Source organism: Myotis nattereri (assembly GCF_964212035.1).
Source record: "Myotis nattereri genome assembly, chromosome: 1".
NCBI lineage: Eukaryota > Metazoa > Chordata > Mammalia > Chiroptera > Vespertilionidae > Myotis > Myotis nattereri.
The window spans coordinates 60,743,301-60,760,046 of NC_138075.1; the positions used below are offsets into that span (position 1 = coordinate 60,743,301).

The following is a 16,746-nucleotide window of genomic DNA, read 5'->3' on the forward strand; positions in this document are numbered from 1 at the left end:
ACAGAATTTGCGGTCCTTGAGCATTTGATGAATTGACAGTTTAACTTTTCCTTAATACTTAGAGTTGTCATTATGAAGAAGAGGTGGTGTGCTGTACTGCAGCCCCCTGAAGTTTTCAGAGGTCACAGAGGACCATAGGGCTTCTATTCACTGAGCTTTTGAGCGAGGCTTGGCATGTCTTTTAGTAGCTTTCATCCCTAATAGGGGGCCCCTTGCAGCCTGCTTCCCCCCACATACCAGCACATGCACACTCTCTCTGTAACCTGCGAAGAACTAAGACTTGCCAGAGCAAATCATACGTCCTAAACCAATAACCTTAGTTTTCACACGTTTCTAATTCATAGGCAGTATTACCAGGATCCTCAGAGAACCCTGCCTTGCCTGAGAAATCAGTCAACAGTATTTTTCTCATTGTTCATAGATCTTTTTCCCTTACTTCTAGGTTCTAGATGGTTGAGAATATCTAATTGCTCATTCGGTGCGTGGTAATACCACCTTAATTTATATCTTGCTTCTTACTTTTCAGTGTCATTTTATGTCTGTTATCATATTTGGAATGGCCAGAGAATCATATTTGTGTGTGTGAAATGAGTAGTTTGGCTTTGAGAAATCCTGTCACTATGAAAGAAATTGGACTAAGTCAAATCAGACTATAAACAAATTTGTTTTTCTTTCTTTAGTCTTTCCCCCTAAAAACAACACATTAACAAATTCATTAGAAAGGATTAAATAATGCAAAACATATAGTAAGAGATAAAGTCCTTTACAGTCTTACTCCCAGAGTGCCACTGTTGACTATTTGGTTATAGTCTTCCAATATCTCATTATTTTTAAAAGTAATTTAAACATTATTAAATACTTGACACATACAAAAAATACATGTAATGATCACATAAGTTACGAGGGCTGACGACCAGGAACCCACTTTAAGACTTAAGAAATAGAACATTACCAATACTGTTAAAGACTGCGTCCCTCCAGTTTGCGTAGTTATTTATTTATCTGTTTGTCCACCCATCCATCTGCCTATCTACTTACAACTTGCCTACATATCCATCTATCCGTCCATCCATCCATCCATCCATCCATCTATCCCTCTATCCCATTTTTGGTAGGATTATTGGTATGAACCATGAATTCATATTTTTAAAAAAACATATATTTTAAATATACGTTTTATTGACTTTTTAGAGAGAGAGGAAGGGAGAGAGAGAGAAATATTGATGAGAGAGGACCATCATCAATCAGCTGCCTCCTGCATGCCCCTATTAGGGATGGACCCACACCTGGGCATGTGCCTGGTGCCTTCTTGATTCCTGGGTCGATGCTCAACTGCTGAGCCACACCAGCCAGACTAAAATATGTTTTATAATTCATTACTATACTAAGTGTTCAAATTGTCCCAGATTTAGCTAGTGGAGCTTCTTCAAACTGGCTCCCATGTCCTTGGGACATGCTATATATTTGAGTAATTTCTTACTTTCTGGTATAGCAAAATACTCTAGCCTCATCTTGTACATACCCTTTCCCGGTACTAGAGTCAGTCATTTCTTGATTTGAGGTCCTTTTTAGTGGGGAATGGTATTCAATACTAAAGTCTGAGCATTATTTTTCATAACAATTTAAAATACATGGTTTTATTCAGTTTTGCACATTAAAATACCAAGTCTCAGAGAGGTTAAGTAATATTCTCCGAGTCACACAGCCAGTAAATAGTGGAAACAGGATTTAAACCCAAGTCTTTCTCTTAAGCATCATACTTTTTCCAGTTATACTGTAGCCTCTAGTTATGTCATTTGGTCTCCTTTTTCCCTCCTTCCATCCCTCTCTCCCTCCCGCCCTCGTACCCTTCCTCCTTCCCTTCCTTGTAGTTCTTAGTCTAAATTGATATAAAGGTTTGCTGTCATTTAATTTTTGCAGATAAGAAAAAGGTCCCTGAGATTAAAGGTTCATGCTGTGGACACAGCTTCCAAGAACTTGAAAAGGCAAAGCAGGAATGTCAAGATCTGAGAAGAAAACTGGAGAAATGCTGTCGGCACCTTCAGCATTTAGAAAGGAAGCACAAAGCCGTAGTGGAAAAAATCGGAGGTTAGCATTTAAGGCGGCATTGCTACCAGCAGGAATCTCTCTGATCCTTGTTGACATGTTCAGATGTGAACTTTTACTTAACAGGCACTGGTTCTCTTTGGGAGTTAATGTAGACTAATTTGGACCTTATTTTTACTCACCAAATTACTACTGAGCTCGAAAGAGGAAAATTGGAGCTCTGGTGAAAGGTCACACTCCTTTCGTCCTGTTTGATTGAAGAGACACTGAGTGCCCATGACGTGCCAGGCAGTGTTGTCGGCACTGGCGATATCGCGGTCAGTGCATCAGGCAGAATTCCAGCTTAGATGGAGATATGCAAGACTGCTTTTTTCCTTCAAGAAACTTCTTATCAAGGGAGGAGAATTGAAAACAAGTTAATAATTGCAGCATTGAGTGCTACTGGCAGTATGTTCGTGTAAACTTGGAAGAAAAGATGTTCATTAACTCTTCCTCCTGTTTAGAGTTAAGGGAGGCTTGACTGAGCCGCGAAAGGCAAAGGTCTTTGCCAGAGAGAACAGCATTCTAGGCAGAGGGCAAAGGTGTGAACAAAGGTGCCTGGGTCTGACCTGTTTGCCTTCCAGTCCATTTTTCAGTGTTTTCAGGGAAATTATTTAAACGGGCATTTCTGCCATTTTCTATTGCCCTTATAAGAAAGGAAGCTATTGAGCTTATGAGGGTGCACCCTCGTACCTTTCACTCTTCACTTATATTCTGTGCTCTGTATATTCTTTACATTTGAAATAGTTCAGATTCTTGAACGGGTCAGGAATTTTCTTTTACTCCTGTAAGTACCCTGAGGATAAGGAATGTTTTGTCTTATTCACCCTTGTTGTCATGGTGCCCACTACATACCAGACAATAGTAAATGTCTGAATGAATGAAAGCCTGAATCCATGGACTCCAAATAATTGCATCATCCATAAAAGACCAGGCGGATAGATTTACTTTGTTTTTTCTACATTCACCTCTTGCTTGCCTGGGCAACCTCAGTCACTTCCTGAGTCTGCTTCCACTCTTGCCCCTCTCATCTGTTCTCCTTCAGGTAGCTAGAGCAGTGGTGGCGAACCTTTTGAGCTCGGCATGTCAGCATTTTGAAAAACCCTAACTTAACTCTGGTGCCGTGTCACATATAGAAATTTTTTTGATCTTTGCAACCATAGTAAAACGAAGATTTATATTTTTGATATTTATTTTATATATTTAAATGCCATTTAACAAAAATCAACCAAAAAAATGAGTGTGCAAGTCACCTCTGACACGTGTGTCATAGGTTCGCCATCACTGAGCTAGAGCAACCTTTTACAAAGTAAATTGGGTCACCATTCTCTTAAAGCCCAGCAGGGGCTGGATGTGGTCCTCAGTGAGACATACAAATACTTAATTAAAGAGTCTAAAAAGCCCTTCATGACCGAGCATCTGCTAGCCCCTCCAGCTTCCTCTTTCCCCAGCCCACATACCCATTCATAGAGCCATAGCATGGATTTCATTGTCTCTTTCCTCAGGACCTCTTTGCATTCCCTCCTTTTCCCAGAACATCTGTCCTACCATCCTGACCATGTTGCCTGGCTTGCTCCTCCGCATCTCTCTCTCAGTGCATGCCTTCCTCAGGGAGGTAATCCCAGCCACCAGACTTGATTAGGTTCTTCTGATAGACGTCTTCCCACCACCTGTGATTTTTATAACAGTCATCATCCTTGGAGTTATTGGATGTTTATATTCTCCAAAGGAGTAGAGACTTCATGGTGACAAAGGACCAAGTCCTGGATCAGCATTTAGCACAGTGTCTGGCATCAGCACACACTGTGAACACCGTTGCCTAAGAGAAGCCGTCTACATCCTCCTACTGCTTGCTAAGTCTGTTAAAGATCTATATATAGAAAAGCCTAAGTGACAGTTACGACCAGATGACCAAATGACTGGTCGCTATGATGTGCACTGACCACCAGGGGGCAAACGCTCAATGCAGGAGCCCCCCGGTGGTCAGTGTGCTCCCACAGCCAACCAACCGTAGTCCCTCCCCCTGGCCAGCCAATCTCCTGTGGTCCCTCCCCCCTCAGCCAGCTTCCCGCGGTCCCTGCCCAGGCCAACCAACCTCCTGGGGTCTCTCCCCCAGCTGGCCTGGCCCTGATGGTCCCCGAATAGGGGTGGGACCGGCTGGTGAACTTCCCTTGGTCCCTACCACTTGCCCACCCTGCTGGGCTGGCCAGGCTGAGAGATCCTACCTATGCACGAATTCGTGCACTGGGCCTCTAGTAGGTGATAATTACTCTAAGGCAAAAAGCGTTTTAAGAATCTTGAGAAAAAAACTTTAACAGTTATAACTCCTATATAGTGATTGCTTACTTATTTAGTTTAACTGTTCAACTGTAGATGTAGATACAATGTAGCTACTGTAAAATTAGGTGAAAACCAGCAATATCTGTTTTATAGAGTAAAATGACAGGGGCAGTTGGGTGTGATTATTAGCACATTGTTTGCGGGTAGTTTTTACCGCGCGCTAACAGGTGGCGCGGGCCATTTTTGCTAATTTTTTGCGCAAATGGCAACGTTCAGTAAAATTACGATAACTTTAGTTTACATATTTATACGTTACCCGCATTCTACCGCTAGTCTATAAAAAACGTATTAATATGTGATCCGTGCTCTACTACACTGGTAGAACATATAAATATGTAAAACGTATAAATACGTTTCCCGCATACAATGTGTTATTTATAAATAATATTTAGCACCATTCATTGTGATCATAAAATCATTATTCTACATAGTGCTTTTTAAAAAAATATATATTTTTATTGATTTCACAGAGGAAGGGAGAGGGAGAGAAAGAAACATCAGTGATGAGAGAGAGTCATTGATTGGCTGCTTCCTGCACACCCCCCTACTGGAGATCGAGCCTGCAACCTGGGTATGTGCCCTTGACTGGAATGGAACTCAGGACCCTTCAGTCCACAGGTGGACACTCTATCCACTGAGCCAAACCAGCTAGGGCTACCCATTGCTTTTTGAGGTAGATCTCTTTTGTAATTTGTGCACTTAGAAATAATCCAAGGAAGTTGGTGATTAGCTCAAAACAATGGCTGAAAAAGGGGGTCAGGGTCAGAATTTAAGTCATTCAATAGTTTCATTTTAGTGTTTGTCTTAATGTAAATCTGTTGATAATGTTTTTGCTATTATGGTTGCTTCCTTTTTGTTTCTTAAATTCCCTTTCCACTGTCTTGGTAGCATTTATTGGAAAGTGATAGAGTAATAATGAATGGTTTAAAAATATACAAGTTAACATCAATCACTAGGGGGAATAGAGTGAATCGTTCCCAGTGTATGGGGTGTAACGAGAGGGTTAAGAGTAGGATACATGCGGTGCCAGGTTTGTACTTCCTGAACAGTGGTATTGCCAAGCCCATGTACAGTGCTGTGCACTTATTGTTTTATCTCTGTTATAATCTTCAAAGTAGGTAATACTATCCCCATTTTTCCAATGAAAAAACTCAGGTTCAGATAGTTTAAGAAATTTGCCCAAGCTCATCCAACTGGTAAGAAGTAGAGTTAGCATTTAAACCCGTGTCACTGACTGAAATTCATGGACTCCAGCAGTCTCCTCATCTTTTTTAAAGTTCAAGGAATTAAAAAATCTGACCTTTGTTCTGAAAACAGCAGCTTCTTAAGCTTGATTTTTAAAAAAATGTTGTTTTGAGGTGCTTGTTCAGTGATCATTGATATGATCATAGACTGTACACCAGGATCCATGGGAACCAGGAATTAGAAAACCTAGTATTTTCTGCAGAGCTTCAGTCTAGCTGGAAAACAAAAGAGATGCCTCTGAAACAATTGGAAACCCTTGCAGAGCAGTGTGTAACCCAAAGCAAGATGAACAAGCAGCACAGATTTTTAAGTGCTAAGAAAACAGAACAGGAGTGGTCAGGTTAGGGCTCATCAGGGAATGAATGGCGCAGGGAGCAACTGGAACTCCTGTAGTTTCCTCCATAAACATTTGGGTTGTGAACATAAGGGAACAGGAGGCTGAGAAAAAAAGAGATTAATTGATCAATATTCTATAAACTTCTTTTTTAGAAGAGAATAGTAAAGTTGTTGAAGAATTAATAGAAGAAAACAATGACATGAAGAGTAAATTGGAAGAACTGAGAACACTTTGTAACTTACCACCAAGGTATACTTTTACTATTTTAAAGAAATTGCTTATTTCTAAGTATCTTTAAACTATATCAATTGTGTCGATAATATACCAGGAAAATCAATTATTGTCATTGTTATATAGCCCTATGCCATGTAACAACATTTTGCTTAATGATGGACTTCATATATGACAGTAGTCCTATCCTATCTAATAAAAGAGTATTATGCAAATTAACCATCACTCCCTCACTCCGCCAGTCCGTCACAAAGATGGCGGCGGCTACGGAGCTGGAGTGAGCAGGAGGCTTGGGTTGCCCATGGTGATGGAGGAAGCCAAGCTTCCAGCCTGCCCTGGCCAGCCCTGAGCTCCGCTCAAGGCTACAAAATTTCAATTATAGAAGATAAATAAATCCCACATACCTGCTTTCAGCCGCTGTGGCCTCTGCTCAAGGAGGGGCTGGGAACATGGGTTGCCAGGGGCAACCCAGGCTTCGAGTGGGACCAAGGCTACAAAGTTTCAATGATAGAAGTTAAATAAATCCCAGATACCTGCTTCCAGCCCGCGGCCGTGGCCAGCCTGAACACGGCCATAAGCCCCTCACCCAGGCTGGCCAGGCACCCCAGTAGGGCCCCCAAACCCTGAAGGGGCTGTGGCCAGCCTGCAAACAGCCATCAGCCCCTCACCCAGACTGGCTAGGCACCCCAACGGGACCCCTACCCTGAAGGGGGTGTGGCCAGCCTGAAAACAGCCCTCAGCCCCTTGCCCAGGCTGGCCACACCCCCATGGGGTGAGGGTCCCCACTGGGGGGCTTGACCAGCCTGAAAATAGCCATCAGCTCCTCACCCAGGCTGAGCAGGCACCCTAGCGGGACCCCCACCCTGATCTCGGACACCCTTCAGAGCAAACCAGTCGGCCCCCACCCATGCACCAGGCCTCTATCCTATATAACAGTGGTTGTCAGCCTGTGGGTCGCAACCCCTTTGGCGGTCGAACGACCCTTTCACAGGGGTCACCTAAGACCATCCTGCATATCAGATATTTACATTATGATTCATAATAGTAGCAACATTATAGTTATGAAGTAGCAACGAAAATAATTTTATGGTTGGGTCATAGCATGAGGAACTGTATTTAAAGGGCCAGAAGGTTGAGAACCACTGCTATATAATAAAAGGGTAATATGCAAATTGACCCTAACAGCAGAACAACTGGGAATGACTGGTCACTATGACACACACTGACCACCAGGGGGCAGACGCTCAATGCAGGAGATGCCCCCTAGTGGTCAGTGCGCTCCCACAGAGGGAGCTCTGCTCAGCCACAAGCCAGGCTGACGGCTGCCAGCACAGCGGTGGTGGTGGGAGCCTCTCCCGCCTCCTCAGCAGCACTAAGGATGTCCGACTGCAGCTTAGGCCTGCTCCCCGCTGGCAAATGGACATCCCCCGAGGGCTGCCGGGCTGCCAGAGGGATGTCTGACTGCCAGCTTAGGCCCGTTACCCCCGGGGAGTGGGCCTATGCCAGCAGGTGGACATCTCCCGAGGGGTCCCGGACTGTGAGAGGGCACAGACCGGGCTGAGGGATCCCCCCAAGTGCACAAATTTTTGTGCACCAGGCCTCTAGTCTATACTAATAATAGAGGAATATGCAAATTGTCCGAGATGCTCTCACAGTAACAGTAATGACTGAACAGAACAGCAGGCTGCGTGGGGCTACAAGGCCAGCAGGGGGTTTAATGAGGGATGACCAAATGACTGAACAGCAGGCTGTGTGGGGCAACCAAGCTGGGCGGGGGGGCAGTAAGGAGCGACCAGGCTGGTAATGGAGGGGGTAGTTAGGGGTGACCAGGCTGTTGGGAGGGGGGCAGTTGGGCGACCAGGCCAGCAGGGGGAGCAGTTAGGGGCGATCAGGCCAGCAGGCAGAGGCAATTAGGGGTGATCAGGCTGCCAGGGGGGGCAGTTAGGGGCAATCAGGTAGGCAGGCAGGTGAGCAGTTAGGAGCCAGCAGTACCAGATTGTGAGAAGGATGTCTGACTGCTGGGGATCGGGCATAAACCGGCAGTCAGACATCCCCTGAGGGGTCCCGGATTGGAGAGGGTGCAGGCTGGGCTGAGGGGACCCTCCCCCCCATGTGTGAATTTTGTGCACCGGGCCTCTAGTTAGATTATAATGGAGCTGAAAAATTCCTCTTCCTAGTGACCTCATAGCTGTTGAAATGCAACACTTTATTCACGTGTTTGTGGAGATGCTGGTGTAAACAAACCTGCTGAGTCATACAAACATATAATACATACAATTATGTACAGTGCATAATACTTGGTAATGGTAATAACTATGTTACTGGTTTACGTTTATTATGTTTCTTGGTTGCATCATTATTTCTTCTGCTTGATTTAATCTCATGCTGCTCCGTACAGTGACAGGTGTACAGGCTTGTAGCCTAGGAGCAATAGGCTACACCATATAGGCTAGGTGTGTAGTAGGCTATCCATCCAGGTTTGTGGAAGGCCACTCTGCTTGCACAATGATAACATTGCCTACTGACACATTTTCCAGAACATGCCCTGGTCATTACGTGGTGCATAACTGTGTAGCACAAAGTATAAAAGAGAGGAAAATCTTCCCAAATCCTATCCCTAGGATACCCTCTTTTAACCTATTGTTTTATATCATTTAGGCTCTTTCATATACACATACCATGTGCACATGTTTTAAAAGTTGAGAACACTGTAAAAGCTATTTTGTAATCCTTATTAACATTTCCCCACCTCATTATATACTACTCTGTAATATGCTGCATTGATTTTCACCATGTGGATTTACCACGACTTACTTAAGTAACCATAACATTTCAATTGTTTTCATTTTTCTCCTGTTTTAAATAACTATATAATAAAGATTCTCCTATGTGAACTTTTAAGCACGTTTCAGTTTATCTTATTGGAATTTATAGATAGAAGTTTTTCACTTACAATCTGTGCTGTTTCTGTTTAGGTCATTGTCAGAAGGGGCCATTGAACATGCTTGCCTGCCGTGCAATCAGGGGGCCTTGGAAGAGCTTCGTGAGCAGTACATTAAAGCAGTGAAAAAAATCAAGCGTAAGTCCCTAGAGAGAGTCCCATGATTTTCAAGTGGTTTGGGCCTTTTTGTTACTGACAAAAGTAATTTTTGGGAATTTTTCAAGCTACTTTGTCCTAGACCAGCCGTGGGCAAACTACGGCCCGCGGGCCGGATCTGGCCTGTTTGAAATGAATAAAACTAAAAAAAAAAAAAAGACCGTACCCTTTTATGTAATGATGTTTACTTTGAATTTATATTAGTTCACACAAACACTCCATTCATGCTTTTGTTCCGGCCCTCCGGTCCAGTTTAAGAACCCACTGTGGCCCTCGAGTCAAAAAGTTTGCCCACCCCTGTCCTAGACTCTTACCAGCTTGCATAAGAGAACATGGATACCTTTCTTTTTTTTAAAAAAATATATATTTTGTTGATTTTTTACAGAGAGGAAGGGAGAGGGATAGAGAGTTAGAAACATTGATGAGAGAGAAACATCGATCAGCTGCCTCCTGCATACTCCCCACTGGGGATGTGCCCACAACCAAGGTACATGCCCTTGACCGGAATCGAACCTGGGACCCTTGAGTCCGCAGGCTGATGCTCTATCCACTTAGCCAAACCGGTTAGGGCAATACCTTTCTTAATTAAACAGTAATGGATCATTTTGCCCAAGTAATTTCTTTTGGAAGTGACATAGAGGATAGAGTTGTTTTATATTGTTGATTATCCTGTTTCTTTTTTGGACACTGATATTAAACTAAAAATGTTCTAATCTTATAACTTTTAACTGATAGCAAAGAAACTGTCACCTGAGTGTTAAATTACTTTTTACTACCATCAACTTTTAAGGACCAGGGAAAATGGATCTAGTTAGGAGTCGTTCTCTGGTTTCTCATTATTTTGACAATGGACTAAGTTGTAGATGTATTTGTTTGCCAAGTCCTTTACAGTCCTAGGTGGTTCAGCACCCCCCGCAGAGCATTTCTTCAGTTATGTTTTCCTAGTAGCACGGATACCTCCTGGTTTTTAATTATAATAAATATTGCATAGAATGTGTGTGTCCCAGAACAATAGCCAACACTTATATAGAAGAAATGTATACTTACGTCCTAATATTGCATTCATTTTTAACAAAGGAGTGGAGCAGGTTTCAAGTTCCGAATATAATTGGTAGATCATGGGAATCATGTGTAGATGTTTGAAGAGCCCATTTAGTATCAGTTTAAGAGGATTTGCTTCTCAGTTGCCGCTTATATTAATAGAGGCTCTATTACTACAAACAAGGCGATTTTTGTTACCAATCATATTAATTGGGAAGTGACATTTTTAGTATTTTTCTCACCCTAATATAACTTGTGTGTGTGCGTGTTTACATTTGAGAAGTTGGTTGGAAATTTTGTGTTGACATGTACTTTGTTTTCATTTTTTCCACTTCAGGTAGTGAAAAGTAGTCTATCAGTATTTTTGCAGAGAACATGTGATTTTTAGGACAAGCTTACTGTCCTCTGTGAATTGGAATCCTAAATATAACAGGGGTGTTGATATTCTAGATGGAGGATGCAGGCCTGGGCTTGGTAACAAAAGTCAACCTTAGCTAAAGGTACTCCCAATCAAAGCATGTCGAGTTACAGATAAAAAGAGATTTTGAAAGCTTGTGGACTATTTTAAATGTGAATTCAGAAGGCAACGTGAGTCCCATTCCTTTCCCTGCAGTAGCACTGTGCACCTCTCTCTCGTGATGGTGAGATTCCATGTTGTTGGATGCTCACTGGTGCTGAAAGGATTGAATACATGATGAAACACGGATTTTCAGAGCACAAGGAAACAGGAGACTCTGCGTCTCTTCAGCTCCTTTTGCCTCCTTCTGTGTCTGCTATCTCCTCCTTTCTGGCTCCCCTTTCCTGTTTATTTCTCTTTTTCTCTTTTAATCAGACCTAATAGACAAGTAAAATGCATACAGGGTAGGGCAAAAGTAGGTTTAGAGTTGTATGTGAAACTTTATCCTTGTGCCATTATTTCTGAATTATTGTATTTTCTTTTTTTTTTTTTAATATATTTTATTGAGTTTTTACAGTGAGGAAAGGAGAGAGATAGAGAGTTAGAAACATCGATGAGAGAGAAACATCGACCAGCTGCCTCCTGCACACTCCCCACTGGGGATGTGCCCGCAACCAAGGTACATGCCCTTGACCGGAATTGAACCCGGGACCTTTCAGTCCGCAGGCCAACGCTCTATCCACTGAGCCAAACCGGTTTCGGCTGAATTATTGTATTTTCCATATGAACAACTGTAAGCCTACTTTTGCCCCACCCTGTGTTTATGGTCTTTTTCTTATCTCAATGTTTTAGAAGAGGACAGAATCTCCCTGGGGAATGTGCTCTGTGTCCTTACCATATGTGGCTGTCATCATTCTGGGAAGACTTTTAGATTCCTTTGCCTTTGAGTGTACCAAAATAGTGATCGGAAATATTCCCTTTTAATGACTGTGGAAAGGTGCAGTGTCTAAATTATACCTGTAATCAGTTCATCTCTTAGAAAATTGGTCTGAAGTCTGCTTCTCTTGTTTTTAAAGAACTGGTAACAAACGTGCCTCTGTGGGGATTTCTCTGCACCCCACCCCCTCACCCCATCCCCTTGCCCGCAGGTGACATGCTGCGGTACATTCGGGAGAGTAAGGAGAGAGCTGCGGAAATGGTCAAGGCAGAGGTGTTGCGAGAACGTCAAGAAACCATCCGTAAGATGCGCACGTACTATTTGACCTGCCTCCAACAGATCTTGCAGGATAATGGGAAACAGGAGGGGTAAGCTTAAACAAGCATCGTGTCCTTAGAGTACCATGACGCATGTTGTTTTTTAAGCATTTTGCTCAATCACGCTATTAACTGTTCCTACATGATCAGCCATTGGGGTTAAGAGAGGCTCAAAGGCTGTGCTGCCCTCATGTTGGCAGAGCTAATAGGAAAACAGAAGTCCTGGAGTGAAGGAAACTCATTTTTCCCCTTAAACTATATTAATTTAATGTTCTGGAATTCCCACAGAGCTGAGAAAAAGATTATGAATGCTGCTAGCAAACTTGCTACAATGGCAAAGCTGCTGGAAACACCTATTGCAAACAGATCCCAGAGCAAAACCACAGCGTCAGGTATGTCAACATGAGTCACTTGAGGGGTTTTCTCTCTCTCTCTCTTTTTTTGATACTTAATATTTTTCAAATGAAAAAAAAAAAAACCCACAGGAAATGTAGGGAGTGAGAAGTAATTTATTAACTTCTGTGTGTTTTTTACTTAAACTGGAAATGTGCAAAACAATGTTTTTTCCAGCTCAAGTAGGCAGACTCAGCAAACCCATCAGCTTCCTTTTGCTGCTTCCAACCCTAGAAATGGTAGAAAAGATGGTAAACAACAACTATAAAAGAAGAAATTATAACTGGGCTTAGAAAAGTGTGATTGGTGGGCCAGAAGCCATGAGAAATCTTGAAAGAAAGAAAGTAGAAGATTGAGGAGGGGAGCCTCCGTTCAGAACTGCCAGAGGTGACAGCCACAGCAGGAGCAATATCAGAACTGTCCCACAGAAGAAGGTGGTGATGTTGCAGGAGAAGTAAGCCTGGGCCATCCCACCAGGAAAACTAGTTGGGGTTCTAGAACAGCAGGATCCAGGTGGGGTCACCTCTTCATTTCTCCTCCTCTCCCTTCCCCAACCCCAATACTGGGCTGGGTCAGAGCAACAGGAAGAAGGGCCTGGAAGCAGGGCAGTGCTCTGGGTGGCCAGCCACACCAAGGGGGCGCGGAGTGGGAGCCCACATGCTCAGAGGACCAGCTTTTGTATTTTTTTAATTTAATGTTTTTTATCCTCACCTGCGGATATGTTTATTGATTTGATTGAGAAAGAAAGAGAGAAACATTGATGTGAGAGAGAAACATCGATCAGTTGCCTCCCAAATGCACTCCTATTGGGGATCAAACCCATGACCTAGGTATGTGCCCTGACGAGGAATCAAACCTGCAACCTTTAGGTGTATGGAACAATGCTCCAACCAACTGAGCCACCTGGCCAGGGCCAGAGTACCAGGTTTCTACCCTGCAGCTCATTTCTTCCCATTCCATTCCCAACTTCTTTAAACCAACAGCAAAACAGCTCATTGAGGACATCTGAAAGGTAAGCATTCAACCAAGAATCATCACATGTTTATAGAAAGCCAGTACCATGAAAAAAGGCATCAAACTCAAAATAAAACAAAACAAAACAAATAAACAGAACTTATACCTAAGGAAATAGAATTCGTAGAACAAACAGCAGGACCTGAGAATGTTAGAAAAGTATAGTATGCTCAGAAAAATGTAAGAGAATATTGTAGTGGAAATTAACAATATGCTAAGATTTTTATTATTTTCAAGGAGAGGATATAGATACTGGTAATTCTAGCCATTGCTAGAAAAATATAGGTTTAAGTATGTGTATTGAAATTTAAGGATAACCAATAGAGAAATAGAAATAGAGTATGTAACTTTCAAATTGGTAGGGGAAAAACTTGGAAGATGATGTTTTTAATCTAACAAAATCAAGAAAGAGGAAAAATACAACTAGAAAGCATGGGTAAGTAGGAAACAATGATTGGTTGAAATATCAGCATTCACACCAAATGTGAGTAGCTTAAACTCACTTATTAAGAGACCACAACTTGCAAACGGTTTTTTAAAAATCCAGACATATGTTACTTCCACAGGAAGAACATTTAAAATTCAAAATAAAAGGATGGAGGGTGACATGCCTAGTAAGTGCAGTGCTGATAGTAGAAAAATGCAATATTAGGAAAATTACAGAGTTTTAGCATTAAAAGGGACCAAAGTTCATGATAAAGGACTTGCCTCCCAAGAAGCTATGTAAATGGTTTCTTTTTCTAAAAAAAGAAAAGAAAAAAGCTTTAAAATATGTAAAGCAACAGTTGGTGAAAATACATGAAAGCATTGGTAAATTCCACATGGGGGGGCGGGGTGGGATTTGGACTCTGGGAAGCTTCAGGCAGAAATTGTTCAGGAAACTGAGCCTGATATTGGTAAATGTGATTATTTGTGTAAATTTTGGAATGGTAATGTGAACCTTGGGTAGAAAAGGGCAGTCGCATATAATAAGAAAAAGGTTTTTCTGGATTTGGAGCAATAATGTGCAAATAATGTTCCCAGTCGAAGCCCTTTTCATGGACTGTGGGGACCAAGCTGTACTCTTCTGAGGCAGTTGCCTCTGATTCTGTGCCGTGTGGCTACTGTGCCTCTGGTCAGATTTAATGCCTTAGCTCCGTGGTTGGCAAACTGCGGCTCGTGAGCCACATGTGGCTCTTTGGCCCCTTGAGTGTGGCTCTTCCTAAGCCTTAGGAGTACCCTAATTAAGTTAATAACAATGTACCTACCTATATAGTTTAAGTTTAAAAAATTTGGCTCTCAAAAGAAATTTCAATCGTTGTACTGTTGACATTTGTCTCTGTTGACTAATGAGTATGCCGACCACTGCCTTAGCTGATTAAATGAGAAACTCCAATTAGTTTGTGCTGTGTGTGTGGGCATAGTGTTGGGCACTGGGGTTCTTCCAGTCAACTCTCTTTATCAGAAACTCCATATCAGAATAGGACTGGAAATGTCACAGTTGGTTCTTAAAACGCTATAACATCTGTTGCAGAAAATAATAGACCCGGTGGATAGCAATAATACTGTATCAGATTTCAGTAATAAAATTACCTACCTTGTTCTAATGGATATATGTAAAAGAGGATTTTAACATGTTGACATTGATGTATTTCTGAGAGTGATTCAAATAAATATGCCTTCTTTGGGAATACATAAAAATGTAGTTTTTGTCCTTCTCTTTCAATGTTAACTTTCTCCTACTTTTACGCTCCCCTAATTTTGTGTTCCCTTGTATATTGTAGTACTGCCCCTGACTGCAGAGATAATTGGTGTTGAAAAATCAAAAAGTAATGACGTGGACCAGACTCTACCGGGTCACAGTGAAAGCAAATCAAACAGTATGAAAACTCTCCCCCAAAGTACGTGTGACCAGGTTCCCAAGAGGCGGGCTGCTTGCGACCTTCGGAGGCGGCTGGAGGCGGCGGAGCTTGGGGACCCAAAGCACGTGAGTCCCAAAGGGTCGCGTGCAGACTTTCAGGGCGGGGACTGCAGTCACAAACATCTGCACGCGTCGCCAGGGGCTGCCTCTCCCGAGTGTGTCCCGTGGGAAGGCGAAGGGGGCTATGGTTTGCACAGGAAGAAAGACCTCCTCGGTGACGCCGGCTGGGGCTCGCGTCTGCAGGCAGCCGAACCCCCCTTCCTCGGACCCTTCGGAAGCAAGTCCTCGCCGAGAAATGGCCCCGCTCTTTCCGAATCGGGATCCGCACACATAACTTGTCTGAGTCCTAATGAAAGACTCGGCTTCAAAGTCTACAAGTGTGTTCCACTCACTGAAAGGGAATCGGACGGAAGTGAGGGTCTGGGTGTCGAGGACGCTCCGGTCAAGGACGGCGGGGACCCCGGCGCCTCGCTGGGCTGGCCTTCCAGCAGCGCCACCTTGCCCTGCGGCAGCCCCGAGGCGTCCTTTCTCCGCGCAGGGCCGCACGGCACCCTGGAGGCGCTCGCCGGTGCTGGTCATTTCAAACAGTTCTTAGCAGCCGGTTGCCTTTCAGAGAAAGAGAGAAATCATAAGAATTCTCCACCGATGCAGTGCCGGGCTGGTCGCACTCCAGACCTGTCCGAAGAAGCCATGTATGCCCAGCCGGGGAAGACCAGCATGACCCCTGGACACCCAGCTCGTCCCAAGGCGGATCTATTGGCGGCAGATTGCAAACAGCTGAGCAGCGCACAGCCGTCTTCAGCGCATCGGCAACCTTCGCGAAGGCCGATGGCCCCACTGTCCAGCCAGCAGGACAGCGGCTTCGACAGCCCCTTTGTCAATCTTGACTAATCGTTGTACAGTATTTAAGAAGAATATATTGGCAAGAAAACTGGAAGGGAAGACTTCATACTGAAAAATGTTTTGAGATGTTTTAATAACATCTATTCTATGAGTAAAGTATTCCCATAAAACTACTTGAGATATTCATGTCGCCTTAATCTCCCAAAGGCCTGATAGTGTCTGTGTAATCTGTTTCCGTGTGGTGTTTACATTTGGTTGCTAAACCCTCTATTTTTTATACTTACAAATTAGCTCTCTGTGCCCTGTTAAATTATTTAAATAAACTTGCATATGGTCTATAGAGTTGTTATGAATTATTTTGTAACTCATGATATAGCAATGTTATACTGACATTACGTTTAAAATTCATCCAGGAAAAAAAAATGTAAACTTTGATGATTTGTGTATATGATCAGCCAAATTAAATTTTTTAAATTGGCAATATTTAATGAAGCTATATACTCACTCTACACACACCTTTCCTGGAAGTATCTTCTCAAAATTTTTATTCTTGCTTTCAATTTGTAGAA

At 43.0% G+C, this 16,746-nt stretch overlaps 1 protein-coding gene across 1 annotated transcript in view; it reads left to right on the plus strand.

Annotated features, from left to right (window-relative positions):
* CEP152 (centrosomal protein 152) overlaps nucleotides 1-16,515 on the plus strand; it is an 80,804-nt gene extending 64,289 nt beyond the window's left edge. The window contains exons 18-23 of the mRNA XM_081110861.1: nucleotides 1,921-2,088; nucleotides 6,160-6,256; nucleotides 9,214-9,317; nucleotides 11,922-12,078; nucleotides 12,316-12,419; nucleotides 15,198-16,515. Coding sequence (XP_080966987.1) covers nucleotides 1,921-2,088; nucleotides 6,160-6,256; nucleotides 9,214-9,317; nucleotides 11,922-12,078; nucleotides 12,316-12,419; nucleotides 15,198-16,225 — 1,658 coding nt within the window. The 3' untranslated portion in view covers nucleotides 16,226-16,515. The remainder of the gene's footprint in view (nucleotides 1-1,920; nucleotides 2,089-6,159; nucleotides 6,257-9,213; nucleotides 9,318-11,921; nucleotides 12,079-12,315; nucleotides 12,420-15,197) is intronic.
* The last annotated feature ends 231 nt before the right edge of the window (nucleotides 16,516-16,746 follow it).